A 14,687-nucleotide genomic window follows, 5' to 3' on the forward strand; every position below is an offset into this window, starting at 1 on the left:
GTGTCTGAAAAACCTTTTTTTATAACCGACACTACACGCCTCTTAAGATGTTTTAAACGTATTTAAAAATAGAGAAAATAATATTTAATAAACAACTGATTGAATCACATTATTGCTAGTCTATTATAAGGTACTAATTATATAAAAAAATTAAAAAAAGTACAAAAAGAATTAATTATTAAAAAACATAGTTTATATGACAAAAAAACGAGGCCCCGGACCAACCCGTTCTAAATATAATGAGTGGACTCTTCTTCTCCATCATCTCTCCCATAATCCAATGTCTCTAGACCATCCACTCTTCTGTATTATCCTCCTGGACGACATCAACCTTTGCGACTTCGTACTTACTTTTCTCACTGTTGTCTCGACCACCAAGACGGCACCACCCATCTCTCCTCCTAGACGACATCCTAGAAAACCCAGGTCCTAGAATCACGACGACACCACCCATCTCTCCTTGTCGACGACATCACTGTCGTCGTGACCACCAACAATCCATCACTACCGTCGAGAACACTACTAGCAACCATCATCATGCTAAAATTTAGGAAATTATGAACTAGGGTTTTTTATTTGTGATTTGTTATTGGCACTCCAAAAATCTCATTGTGCAATCCAAACTTTCTATAATTAAAAAGAAAAATACACTTATAAGGAGTGCAAAATGAGATTTTTGGAATACTAATAACAGTTCCCTTTTATTTATGTGAATTTCTGGTTTAGGGATTTAGGGGTTTTTTTAGGATTTGTAAATTATGTTCCGAGTTCTCAATTTGGGGTTTACAATTTATTCTTTTAAATTTCTAGGTTAAGTATTGGTTGATAGTTTTTTCTTCGATTAAGTTGGCTGGAAACAAAATAAAGTCTTCTAAAAAACTAGGAAACAAAATAACAAAAGGATAACAAAAAATCACAATCCTAATCTAACTAGACAATCTGCCCAAACAGAAACCCTTCACGTTTCTGGACCAAAAGCAGCTCCAAAACAGGCCCAAAAGGTCTTGTTTTAAAGATCAAGACATCCTTAAAAGAGTTCAACTCCAGAAAACGTCATCTTTATACTCAAAAATCACAATTAAGCTTGGAACAATCTGCCAGTATTGCGCGTTGGGCCTTAATTGATTCACCCCGTTCAAACGCCTTGGAATTAAATGCTGAAATTCTGATATAAGCTTGACAAACTTGTGAATCTACTCAAGTAGAAATTTTCCAAAACTCCATCATTTCATCACTTTTTGCATAGAGTAAATCACATGTCCTACATTTGAAATATAAAATAAATTATCCAAATCTCACAAAATAATCACCAAAAACACAATAGGAATAGGGTTTAATATATAATATAAAATTGACTTATCAGTGTTCAAGCTTTTACTCTAGAAATATTAATAATATGATTTTACCATAGTGGTGAAAATGTGTTGAGCCCTTGCATAACTACGTGGGTTCAAACCCCGTCGATGGTATAGGGTTTAAGAATTCAAATTTTGGGAAATCCATTATTCAATAAAAATGACATTGCTGTAAAACTATCTAAAAGAGATAGTGAGAGGTGATTTCTAGACAAAATTTCACCACCTATTAAGGTGGTAATTTTAATGGGTTGTCCATCATCATGGATGGAGCCACCTTAGGCTCAGTGGGGGGCGGATGCCCCCACTCACGTTAGTCTGTAAAAAGAAAAAGAGGAAATGTAATGTCAATTTCCAAACTAAAAGCTCACCAAATAACAACTCTAATGAAAAAAAAATTTCCACTTACATTTTTCCAGCAGCACCCCACCCATTATCTTATGCCATATGCAACAGGAATTAAGCATAATTGATCTACTTTTAAGTATTGACTGCAATATTTACATGTATTTGATATAAATTATTATTTGACAATCAATATAATTCATGTGATTATGTGTATTTAATACAATGACCATCTACCCTCGAGATGGTGATTTGTATTAAATATTTGTAAATATTGTAGCCAAATCCCTAATTTTATTCTAATTTGGAGTTTTTCTTTCTAATTGATTTACTTGCTCTATGGTTGTGTTTCTTTTTCTTGCTTGTGCATATTATTTATTGGATTTTAACATGGTTTTGATTTATTGATGTTGGTTGTTTTTGATAAAGAAAGGTGATTACCACAGATGTGCAACATTATGACTTAACATATAAGTGTTTCGTTTAGTATATTGTGTTGAAGTTTTTAATTTTACTTTGTTGTTCTAGAATGCCCACATCCACAAATTTTTTTAGCTCCGTCCATATCCATCAGAGTTGATAGAATTGAAGCTGGGCATTAATTTTGATCTAATTTTTAGTTATGTCCTCTAACATTCAATGTGGATCTAATTTTGCCCCTGAAACTCAAATTTCGTCACTTACACCTCTTGAAACTCGATTTTTGCTCAATTTTGCCTAAATTCTGTGTATTCCTTTAAGTATGCATCAAATTGATGACGTGGTAGAAAGAAAATGATATTTTGGTAAAATAAACATTTATTTACTTGTTATTTTGAAAGTTAAAATAAAATAAAAAATAAAAAAGGCCAAAATCTCATCCCCGTGCCTTCTCTCTGCTTCCCCATTCCTCCCATCACCACCTCGCACGCCAAAATTTTCTAGGGTTCTTTTTGTCGACGGATATTTCTTGTATTTAAAGGTAAAATGGAGTAAAAATCGAGTTTTAGGAGATTAAGTGACGAAATTTGAGTTTCAGATGACAAAATAAATGAAATCAAAGTTGAGTATCATAGTGCATAGCTAATAATAAGCCTAATTATAACAACATCTGCTCTCAAGTATAAATTATAGCCACAATCTTTGATATTTTATTCAGGGTCACAACATATTCGAATCAAAAGCTAGCTTCGAACTTCAGTATCTATTAATCATTAAACAATTGTTATGGACAGATTCTCTGATGCCTTTCTAAAACCATGCACTTGATCAGCTACACTGCGAAAAAATTCTGGCCCGCGGTTGCTCTCTTCACTTGAGGTGATCACAGTAAGCTTCTCCAGCACACGAGCATGGTTGACAAGATAGAACATCAGATAGACTTCATTCCGCGTCCCCTTGAAGCCCTTGATCTCAACTTTCCTCAAAGTTTGAGTTATGCACTTGAAAATTATTGCACTGCGCGTCCACAGACTCTCGAACTTATCCCCCAATGGAGGTTCATATTCCTGAAGGGATGGATGCAACAAACATAAGAATTGCACGGTATTAATTAGTGTTATGCAGTTAAATAAAAGGACTAGTTACTAATTAATCAATGAGTACTCACATCACATATTCTGCGTGAGCGGTCTATGTCGATTGTAAGAGTCTCCAAACGAGGACAACTATTCAAGAAAAACCGGATGCCATATTGTTCATAATTATGCATGGCAGTCCTTAAGGTCAAATGTGTAACATTCAACCCAGGCTCCATACCAAGTGGTTCCTCTCCCATGGGAATAACCTGCAAAATCGACAAATTAACCATGAAACCAACCTTTAGTTAATTAGGAGAGAAACATACTCAAGTAATTAGGGAAGAATTTCAGGGGTTGAAAAAATGATTTTATACTTATAACTCATAATCTTATTGCGGGACATTCTTTTCTCCTTTGCAAATCCCGCAAAAAAAATTTCTAAGCCCACATAAATGCAAAGATAATTTGTTTAACGTGACAGGTAGAGGACGAACACTATATAGTTTTTTTTCCTATTTAGGGTTTAGGGTTATATCACCCACATATTATACAGATGCGAAATTAAAAAGTTGAAGAGGGGAATTAAGTACCTGAAGCATGTAGGTGCAAACGGTCAAAGCCGTAGTAGGGCAAATTTGATTGAGTGATTGATAAAGAGAATCTCCCAGTGACTCATCACATTCAGACTCAAGCCCAAAATCAAGGTCTGCCTCCTCCAATCCAGTTCCGTTCACAAAAAATACACCAACAGTGCCAGAATACTTCAAATATTTGAGATTTGGAGCCTCGATTTCAAAGTACGGATTCAGAAAATGGCACTTTTCAACAACCAAAGTTGACAACTTCAAGTCCTTCCCACAGACATAAAGGCCGTCCATGTTCCAGCAACTCTTCACGCTCAAACTCTCGAGACACCCACAGTTGGCCAGCAAAGCCTTGAGAGTAGAAACTTTGAGTTCGATCCAACGCAGCGAAATACTTTTCAGCAACCCAACATTCTTGAATCTTAAAACGTCGAATTTGCAAGAAAAGAGTGTCATGGCTTCAAGAACTTGATGGTTGTAAAAAGACAGAGGCAAATCAAACATTGGATGTGCCGGGCCATCGAGGTCGTTTTCATCCCATGTGGGGTCGGAGAAATCAAGCTTCAGGTGTTTGACGTTGCGCTCGACAGAAAATGTGATGCATTTTTCCACCAATTCTTGGGAGTCTCCAGGCGAAGAAAATGTGAGGGAAAGTTTGTCCATGATGGGACTTTTGTTGTTTGCAATAAATTGTTGGACGAAATTGGTGAAGATTTGTGGTTGGAGTTCAACATCTCCGTTAGAATCAAGATTGGCGAAGTAAAGGTGGTTGAAGTCGAGGTTTCGGGTTGACTTCCATTGGTGGCGCCATTGCTTCGACAAGGAGGAGGTTTTTGCCGCTTCTTTGAAGGGCAAGGAGGAGAGTATGTGTGAGAGGAGGGGATCAGGGAGGTTTGAGAGGCGGTCCATGGTTGTGTTTTTGTTTTTTCGGGTGGCGGGATTGAACTGAAAGAAGTTGAAGGGACTGGGATGATTTATAGGAGATGATATGATTATTTGAGGCACCGTTTCGGGGTTTGGCGAAAAGTTGTGTGCCTCTTTGATGTTGAGAGACGACCGGGGGATGGGGTGTAATAGAGAGACACTACGTTTTATGGAGTTAGGTTCAAAGGGGTATATGTTGTGTGGGTGAATTGTATGTTGAATAAGAACAAGGTAATGTACGTGGATCAAAAATAGGAAAAGTGAAATAATACAAGAAACTAATCCAAGTTTATATGACAAGTTTTTTTGGTTTATTTATTCTCAATTACGATTCTTATAAAAATAATATTATGTAGTTACTTGAATCTGAAAAAGTTAACAAATTTAACAGTCTTTCACGCTAAAATAATAAGCTAAGTACATGAAACTCATCACACATAAGTCTGTTTCAAGTATGCTTCTTTTTTTATTGGGATAACTTGATATAGATCCAATTTTGTGAGCCATTAGTAGAATTAGTCCACTTTATTGAAATAGGTCCAATAATTAAGATTCCACATATACTAATTTGTGGTTTGCACCATATTTACCCCTTAGACTTACGAATTGTTATAAATACACAAAATTTCTTAATTATGAGATTATTTGTCGTTTAACTAATCCCTTAATTGTAGGATTAGTTATAGCCATATAATCACCTCAACCCTAGTTCGTTTCATCCCACCTTTTTTCCTTCTTCCAAACAATTCCCTCTATCAATCCTCCTCTTTTTTGTCTCTTCTTTTCATGGGTGATATTTTTGTGTTCTTCCCTCCAAATTCGTTCCTTTAATGGAGGTATATTATATCATATTTATATTTCTATGTTCCGCCATGTAGGTTCCTAACATTTTTCTTCCTATACAATAGGTAGTTTATTTTTATTTTGCAGGTAGATTATATTTGCTTTGTAGGTATAAAGCATTTTTCTTCCTATACAATAGGTAGGTAGTTACTAGATTATATCGGTTTTGTTTTCTTCATAAACAGTAGGCAGTTACTAGATAATATTTTAGTTGGGTATTTAAATATTCAAAATTTAAAAACTGAATAAATGATAAAAAAAAATTAAATAATTTAAATATTTTTATCTGAAGGGGCAAAATTGATATCAAAATATGTAATTGGATAACTGGACTCAGTCCCAAAAATTACCTATGTTTTTGGACCTAGATCCAAAAGCCCCTTTTTTATTAGACTTAATTATCTTGCGCCAAAATAATAAGATAAACATGTGAAATTTATCATGCATAAGCCTATATATTACATGCTTGCATCAATGAAATAGGGTTTGTGATTTTTTATTTATTTTAATTCTAGCAATAATATTCAAATTTGGGACATATGTTGCAAGAGAATGTTTTTAACCAATAGTGCTACAAAGTTCTTACGATTGTGCATTTTAGCAGCCTTGCAGCCTTACTTTCCACCAACAATGCGAGTGAAAAGAACCAAGACCCAAAGTTTGGTTGTGGAATTACCCAAATAGAGTACTTCTTTCCCGCTCAGATCAATTAGAAAGAACTAACGTCTCTGATAGACCATTCCCCTCCCTTGAAACCATAAACTGGTTAATCTAAATATTACCATTCTTCAGCAAAACATCTAAAATTAAACATGAGGTTCTTCATAACCAAATGTAAATATCATCTGAATAAAGTGCACAAGGCTAGCTAGACGATGAGCCACTTTATTGACAACATTTTTTAGTGTAGCAAGAAGGCAATTTCCTTGTAGAGCTAAACATCAACTTAGCATCGACTAATGTTGGCCCAGTCATAAATTGGTCTAATTAGATTATAAAGAACTAAAATGATTTGAAGTAAATCGCTTTCAAAAAGAAGATTATTATACTCATTGATTTTATTATTATTATTATTATTTTCAAAATTCCTTCTTTTGTTATTACTATTATTATTTTTTTATGAAGAAAAAAAAGTTTAAAAATATAGAAATTCTATTGTCACATGGGACCAAAAAAAAGTTTAGGGCTTGGGCTTCCAGAGTCTCATACTCTACCTGTCACTTCCGGTTCTCCACCGCCTTCTGGTTTAAACTTAATCGTATTCATATTCCTTCCGCACTTCACAATCCAGAGCTTTATGCCAACAATTTGCAGCGACAACCACACCGTCGACAAAGCTTCAACCTCGCCATTGCCGCTCTATCTCTCTCTCAGGTTAGTAAATTTTTTCCCTTTTCTTTTTCTTCAGTAAAACCTCTGATACCAAAACCCTACGTTTCTTCTGGTTCAACGTCGGGAAATTCCAAAGCTTCGTTGCCCCAAATCGTATCTTTCCATTTCTATATTCTGCATATTTGAATTTCTATCGCAAGCTATTGCCGCTACATCATAACATGCTCCAACGTGCACACCAACTGTTTGATGAATGTCTCTACTAAAAATTTCCAGTCTTGATCTTTTGTGTTTTTATAAAGGTTTTGCTTTTGCGTACTCTGTGTGTGTTATGCCTGCTGAGAAGTTCTTTTCTTATGTTGCCGTTGCGGATGATTTCTGGGGTGGGCTTGTTATTTGAATTTTTCACCATTTGAAAATTGTGTAGAATATAATTAATGGTTGATTGTGTATTTATTTATTTAGCATTTCCATTAACAATTATTGGGTGATGAGGATATTGATGCATATTAGACCAGTACATGACCTCGAGCTTTTACAATTTTTTTGTTGTTGTTGCTTTATCTGAATTTCTGCTTTGTGTGTCAATTTTTCTTGGATAGGTGAAGAGGCTCATGCATTTGTGAATTGATTAATGGGGCGTAACGTTTCAAATCGTTCAGTATCTCCGGTTGGGTCTCCTCGTAGGAGGAGCCCATATAGGAAGAGTCCATCTCGAATAGAAAGATCACCTGCCCGACATAGGAGATCCAACAGGGGTAGTTCTCCGCCAAGGGAGAAACATTCAAGTCACCCTAAGTCTCCGAAGCATGCAAGGTCCCCTTCTCCTCTTGCTCGCTCTCCTTCTCCCCGGACAAAACGGTTAAGAAGAGCTCAAGCTGGAAGAGAGGCTGACAGAGTATCTGAAAGGAACAATGGGAAGGGAACTGATAAGGATTTACAGAAGGAAGTGGGTTCAGTGAGAGATGTTGGGAGCGATAGAAAGGAGAGACGATCGGGAAGAGATGATACTGATGGTAAATCTTTAACATCAAGACATGGTACTTCTCCATCAGATCGACAGCGCAGGAGTAGGCATAGATCTTCCTCACCTCAACCTGCTGGTGATACTAGAGGTGTGGAGAAAGTAATTGAGAAAGACCGTGCAAGGAAGCATGGCAGAGGGAGTGATAGAACTATGCAAGGGGAAAAGGGTTCAGATAGGGAAACTGAGAGTGACAGAGTGGAGAGAAAGCCAGGAAAAGACAGTGCTGATCACAGGTCTTCAAGATCAAGACATGGGCGGTCTACTTCTCCATTAGATCGGCACCACCAGAACAGACATAGTTCTCATTCACCTCAACATGCTGCCAATACCAGAATTCATGATGAGGTGTCCGGTGATATCCACACCTTCGACTTCTCAAGCCCCCCTCCCCCATAATTTTATTCCGTCTTGAAGATTTTTACTTCTTAAATTTCATTTTTTTAGTTTACTTCTTAAGTTTCACTGATGACTTTGGAAAGCATTTTTACATCATTATGGATTGGCAGAGGTTATTTTGCATAGGTTTACTTTTCAGTAACTTCCATTTCAATTTAAAACAGTTATTCTCTTTTTTTCACCCACCTATTCACTCATGCCAGTATGCTTTAAGACTTTTTTTTAAATGAAGTGGAGCACAGAAAATTAGTCAGTAAATCATTAATTATTTTAGTTTGACAAAATAACCATTAATTATTTCAGCATTCATTGTGCGATGATATTTTGTGATGCTTATAAGTGACTTCTCTTTCAGTTTGCATTGAATCTTATCTAAAGTATCTAACCAAAGGTAATGTCTTCAGGTGCCAAATTCAAGAGGAGCTGAGCAAGGGTGAGTTGATATGTTAAAACTTTTCGTTTTCTGTTTAATGCACTTTCGTATTTTTTATCATTCTATTTATTAGTTTTGGTGAATGAGAGGAGATAAAGGTGAATGAAGCAATATTTTCTTAATTAACAAGAGTAAACCTTCATGATGTAGTAAAAGTAAGAAAACATGTCAAGTTCTTAATAATAAATAAGATATAGGGGTCAATGGAAGAAATATGAAGCATAAGTAAACCTTCATGTATGTTAACTTTTTAGGCTAGATTCACTTGAACAGAGGTTCTACACTTTAGACTTTGTTGATTCAAATTTTTTCAAAGTCTGAGTGCTCGCTTTTTAATGTCCATAACCCTGGATGTATATTTTGATGACTGTTGGTTGCTTTCTTGGGCAGGGATGATGAGAATGATGCAGTAGCAATGATGAAGGCTGCAGAGGAGGCCTTGGAAGCAAAGCAAAAGGTAAGTAATGCATAGATAACATTCTCTCTTGATTCATAACTATCATCTACTTTCTGTTATTCATGCTGATATTTTCAGCTACCGGGTGCAAGCTGTGATAGATAACCTTGCTTCTTTTATTTCCAAGTATCATTTTAGTGCATATTATTCTTTTGATTGTGTGGAAAATTGCAGTTGTACTTACCTTTCATTCCTTTTACTACATACAGCAAAAACCTTCTTTTGAGCTGTCTGGGAAGCTTGCTGCAGAAACCAATAGAGTCAATGGTGAGATCTCCATTTCTTTGGGGGTTGATACAGAAATTTGAACGTATCTATCTTATGGTTTTGGAAAATGTTTTTGTTGAAAATAGGAATAAACAGATCCACCAATTAGAAGTTTAGAACACATAAAGGGCTTATTATAGTACAAGCGGATCATAATAAGAAACTAAATAACAACCATTCACTTAAATGGGGAAGCCATATGTCACAGTGAGAAACTGAATGGCTATCTCTTACATAACTAGGATGTTAAATATTCTTTTTACTTATATCCTACAACAACAACAACAACAAAGTCTTTTCCCACTAAATGGGTTCGGCTATATGAATCCTGGAACACCATTGCGCTCGATTCTGTGCCATGTCCTCCGTTAGATCGAAGTACTCTTATGTCTTTTCTTAGAGTCTCTTCCAAAGTTTTCCTAGGTCTTCCTTTACACCTTCGGCCCTGGACCTCTGTCCTGTAGTCGCATCTTCTAACCGGAGCGTTAGTAGACCTTCTTTGCACATGTCCAAACCACCGTAACCGATTTTCTCTCATCTTTCCTTCAATTTTGGCTACTCCTTCTTTACCTCAGATATCCTCATTCCTAATCGTATCCTTGCTCGTGTACCCACACATCCAACGTAGCGTCCTCATCTCCACTACACCCATTTTATGTACGTGTTGATGCTTCACCGCCCAACATTCTGTGCCATACAGCATCGCCGGCCTTATTGCCATCCTATAAAATTTTCCCTTGAGCTTCAATGGCATACGGCGGTCACACAACACGCCGGATGCACTCTTCCACTTCATCCATCCAGCTTGTATTCTATGGTTGAGGCCTCCATCTAATTATTCGTTCTTTTGCAAGATAGATCATAGGTAGCGAAAGTGGTCGCTCTTTGGTACTTCATGATCTCCGATCCTCACCCAACTCATTTTGGTCCCCATTTGCATTGAACTTGCAGTCCATATGTTCTTTTTTTTATTGGCTTAGGCGTAGACCTTTAGATTCCAACACTTCTCTTCAAAGGTTAAGCTTCGCATTTACCCCTTCCTGAGTTTCATCTATCAACACTATATCGTCTGCGAAAAGCATACACCAATTGAATATGTCCCGTTAACTTATCCATTACCAATGCAAAAAGGGAAGGACTTAAGGATGAGCCTTGATGTAACCCTACAGTTATGGGGAAGCTTTCGGTTTGTCCTTCATAAGTTATTACGGCAGTCTTTGCTCCATCATACATATCCTTTATAGCTTGGATATATGCTACTTGTACTCCTTTCTTCTCTAAAATCCTCCAAAGAATGTCTCTTGGGACCCTGTTATACGCTTTTTCCAAATCTATAAAGACCATGTGTAAATCCTTTTCCCTATCTCTATATCTTTCATCAATCTTCGTAAGAGATAGATTGCCTCCATGGTTGAGCGCCCTGGCATGAACCCGAATTGGTTGTCCGAAACCCATGTCTCTTGCCTCAATCTATGCTCAATGACTCTCTCCCAGAGCTTCATTGTATGACTCATTAACTTAATACCCCTATAGTTCATGCAATTTTGTACGTCGCCCTTATTCTTGTAGATAGGCACCAAAGTTCTCTTTCGCCACTAATTTGGCATTTTCTTCATTTTCGAAATCCTATTGAAAGAGTCTATGAGCCATTCTATACCCATCTCTCCCAAGACTTTCCACACTTCAATTGGTATATCATCTGGGCCCATTGCTTTTCTATGCTTAATCTTTTTCAAAGTTACAACCACTTCTTCCTTCCTAATTTGGCGGTAAAAGGAGTACTTTCTACACTCTTTTGAGTTACTCAACTCCCCCAAAGAAGTACTCCTTTCATGTCCTTCATTCAAAAGATTATGAAAATAACCTCTCCATCTATCTTTGACCGCGTTCTCTGTAGCAAGAACTTTTCCATCCTCATCCTTGATGCACCTCACTTGGTTTAGGTCCCTTGTCTTCTTTTCCCTTGCTCTAACTAGTTTATACATATCCAACTCTTCTTCTTTGGTATCTAGTCGCTTATACATATCGTCATAAGCCGCTAGCTTAGCTTCTCTCACAGCTTTCTTCGCCTCCTGTTTCGCTATTCTATACCTTTCACCATTTTCATCGGTCCTATCCTTGTATAAGGCTTTACAACATTCCTTCTTAGCCTTCACCTTTGTTTATACCTCCTCATTCCACCACCAAGATTCCTTTTGGTGTGGAGCAAAGACCTTGGACTCTCCTAATACCTCTTTTGCTACTTTTCGAATACAACTAGCCATGGAATCCCACCTTTGGCTAGCTTCCCCCTCTCTATCTCACATGCATTGGGTGATTATTTTCTCTTTGAAAATGGCTTGTTTGTCTCCTTTTAGACTCCTCCATCTAGTCCTTGGGCACCTCCAAGTCTTGTTCTTTTTTCTCTCTCTTTTGATATGTACATCCATCACCAACAAGCGATGTTGATTAGCCAAGCTCTCTCCTAGTATAACTTTGCAATCCTTACAAGTTATACAATCCCCTTTCCTCATTAGAAGAAAATCTATTTGTGTTTTTGACGACCCACTCTTGTAGGTGATCACATGTTCTTTTCTCTTCTTAAAGAAGTTGTTGGCTAAGAAGAGATCATATGCCATTGCAAAATCCAAGATGGCTTCCCCATCCTCGTTTCTCTCCCCAGAACCATGGCCACCATGAAAACCTCCATAGTTGTCTGTCTCCTTGCCCACGTGTCCATGTAAATCTCCTCCTATAAATACCTTCTCCGTCTGGGCAATTCCTTGCACCAAGTCTCCAAGATCTTATATCCTAAATTACAAATATTTGTCTCTCTAAAAAATTTCACATAGAAATTGTAGAGATTTTGCATTTCTATTTGTGTTATTATAACAAATAGAACAAAAATGATCTTTTTCATGTGGTTATTACTTTGTCAGGTGTAACACTATTATTCACCGAGCCTCCAGAAGCACGAAAACCTAATGTCAGATGGCGACTTTATGTTTTCAAGGGTGGTGAAGTTTTGAAAGGTAAATTATCTACTTGTTCTTGTGCCGTTTTTGCGACCTTCATGTGCTTCGTTAACAGTGACACACTTAGAGGTTGAATGACTAGTGATAATGAGGAAGCTGTTAAGTACTGACGGGTTTCTTCTGTATAAACGTTAAATGCTTCTAAAGACCTCGTGTCATGTGTGATTAAAGTGCCTTTTTTTGTGTGGAGCAAAATTACTTTCAAAAATAGTTAAACAGCAAAGGTTGAAGAGCTAATGGCTGAAGATTCTCTGATTTTCTTAAGACCGCGGGCTGCAAACCCACAATGAGGCATCAATCTTCATTTTTTATTTAAGTGGCCATAGGCTTGTAGGGAGAACTAGTTCTGTGTGAAGAAGGATAAATGCTTGTGCTCAAGAGGAGGTAGGCTTTTTGTGTTCTTAAGATCCATATAGTAACTTCTATCACACACTTAACCTCTCCAGATAACATTGTTTTTTCAGACTAGCGGACTAGTGATTCTTTTCCTTTTCTTGTAATGGAAACATCTCCTTAAAAGTTCCAATCAGTGATTGGCTTGGGTGCAATGGTGTGAGTAATAAATAGTGGACAGTTCAAGAAATATTTGATTGTTTAAGACTTTTCATTAAAATATAATATATTGCAAGTTTTGCACACAAATAAATGGTTGTTGAATTATGAATCGGTTCTAAGACGTATATATATATATATATGATTTCCAGACCCCCTTTACATACATCGTCAAAGCTGTTACCTATTTGGGAGGGAAAGAAGGGTGGCAGACGTCCCTACGGATCACCCATCCTGCAGCAAGCAACATGCTGTTATACAATACCGGTAGATCTAGAATTTTGTAGTTCTATTTTTGCTATATAGATTGTTGGTTAGCAACTAGTATCTTATTCTATTTTTCTTGTCATACCAGGCAAGTTGAAAAGGAGCAACCTGATGGTATGTTATCAAAGGAAGTAAGGTAAGACAAAGTTACCTTGCGGTTAATTCCATTAATTTGAGAGTGAATTTTTCAAATCTCATATCTAACTTCTTGCGTGCACCACTGTAGGCCGTACTTGATGGACCTCGGAAGCACAAATAAAACTTTTCTTAATGTAAGTGGCTCATTAGATTTATTGGTTTTTGCATTTGTGTTGTGTAGAGTAAAGCTTGGTTTTACTGTATTTGCGGGAACTTGGTTTTAACATTTGCTTTGCTGTTGCAGGAAAATGCAATCGAACCTCAACGATATTATGAACTTATGGAAAAGGATACAGTCAGATTTGGTAATAGTAGGTACGTCACTAATCAATTATCTAACTTGAGCTTTGTGATGCTTAGATTGTTGTCCCCCCTGAAAATACTCATCTTTTTTTAATGCTTTCTTACTTATCGATTACTGTAGTGATATTGCAGTTGAATACCTGAATTGAATTTGTTTGATTTGGAAGGTTACTATATTTGGATTACGTTGAAACAATAATTCTCGTGTTCATGTAGTTTCTAGGACTAAAAGTGTAAGTAATTCGAATCAATTGAAGAATGACATACATGGAAACAAATTAGAGCTTTAGAAAGCCTGGAACATATGAACAATCAAATATCACGCCTACGTGTTTGTAACTGCTATCAGCACCAAGTGATTCATATTTCTTGGTCGACTTTATTTTCTAGTTTGAAAGATGATTTCCTTGGTTAGGTTGGTTGATTGGGAAAACTTCTGTATATCTCTTCAAATTTGTTCGTCCGTTCTGATGATTTGTAGTCAATTCTGTACTGCTGCTAATATTTATGTCGCATATTTTGACACCGTCCTCGTAATTTGGTTTTTTGCAGCCGGGAGTATGTGCTGCTGCACGAAAACTCAATGGATTGATGGGTACAATTTGGCGGCGCACCTACCTTTCTAACATGTGGAATGTGTAATGTACGGACCTCTTTTAGTTTTTGGCAAATCAGAATGTCTGGAAGTGAGTCGATTTTACGAATACCATCAAAGTTTTCTGAATGTTATTTAAGGATGTTACTAGATAGAATGCGTGGTATGTTGCCTCAGTCTTAGAGTATACTAAAGGGGGACCGAAGTGCAGATTGTCTTTTTCGTTTTTCGATTACGATAGAAGTGCAAATTGGAAATTTGCTTGAAGACCGTAACCATTGATGCCGGAAATTGAGGGAAGCGCGAAAATCACTTTTCTTTTGTAGTAATGCTATGAGAGGCGTATGCATTTCTAA

At 36.8% G+C, this 14,687-nt stretch overlaps 2 protein-coding genes across 2 annotated transcripts; one reads left to right on the forward strand and one right to left on the reverse strand.

Annotated features, from left to right (window-relative positions):
- Nucleotides 1–2,893: 2,893 nt before the first annotated feature.
- Nucleotides 2,894–4,692, reverse strand: LOC103934576 (F-box protein At3g62230-like). Its single transcript, XM_009344327.3, has 3 exons — nt 3,790–4,692; nt 3,289–3,465; nt 2,894–3,187 (listed from the first exon to the last, which is right to left on the reverse strand). Exons 1-3 carry the CDS (start codon nt 4,690–4,692, stop codon nt 2,894–2,896), a joined length of 1,374 nt encoding a protein of 457 aa, XP_009342602.2.
- Nucleotides 4,693–6,719: 2,027 nt separating this feature from the next.
- On the forward strand, nt 6,720–14,687 carry LOC103948785 (FHA domain-containing protein DDL). Its single transcript, XM_009359854.3, has 11 exons — nt 6,720–6,924; nt 7,485–8,254; nt 8,710–8,738; nt 9,129–9,195; nt 9,405–9,462; nt 12,381–12,473; nt 13,181–13,295; nt 13,384–13,431; nt 13,522–13,567; nt 13,678–13,748; nt 14,289–14,687. Exons 2-11 carry the CDS (start codon nt 7,517–7,519, stop codon nt 14,326–14,328), a joined length of 1,305 nt encoding a protein of 434 aa, XP_009358129.1. The 5' UTR covers nt 6,720–6,924; nt 7,485–7,516; the 3' UTR covers nt 14,329–14,687.

The sequence above is a fragment of a genome, unplaced genomic scaffold, assembly GCF_019419815.1.
Source record: "Pyrus x bretschneideri cultivar Hongxiangsu unplaced genomic scaffold, Pyrus_bretschneideri_v1 Contig267, whole genome shotgun sequence".
Taxonomy (NCBI): domain Eukaryota; kingdom Viridiplantae; phylum Streptophyta; class Magnoliopsida; order Rosales; family Rosaceae; genus Pyrus; species Pyrus x bretschneideri.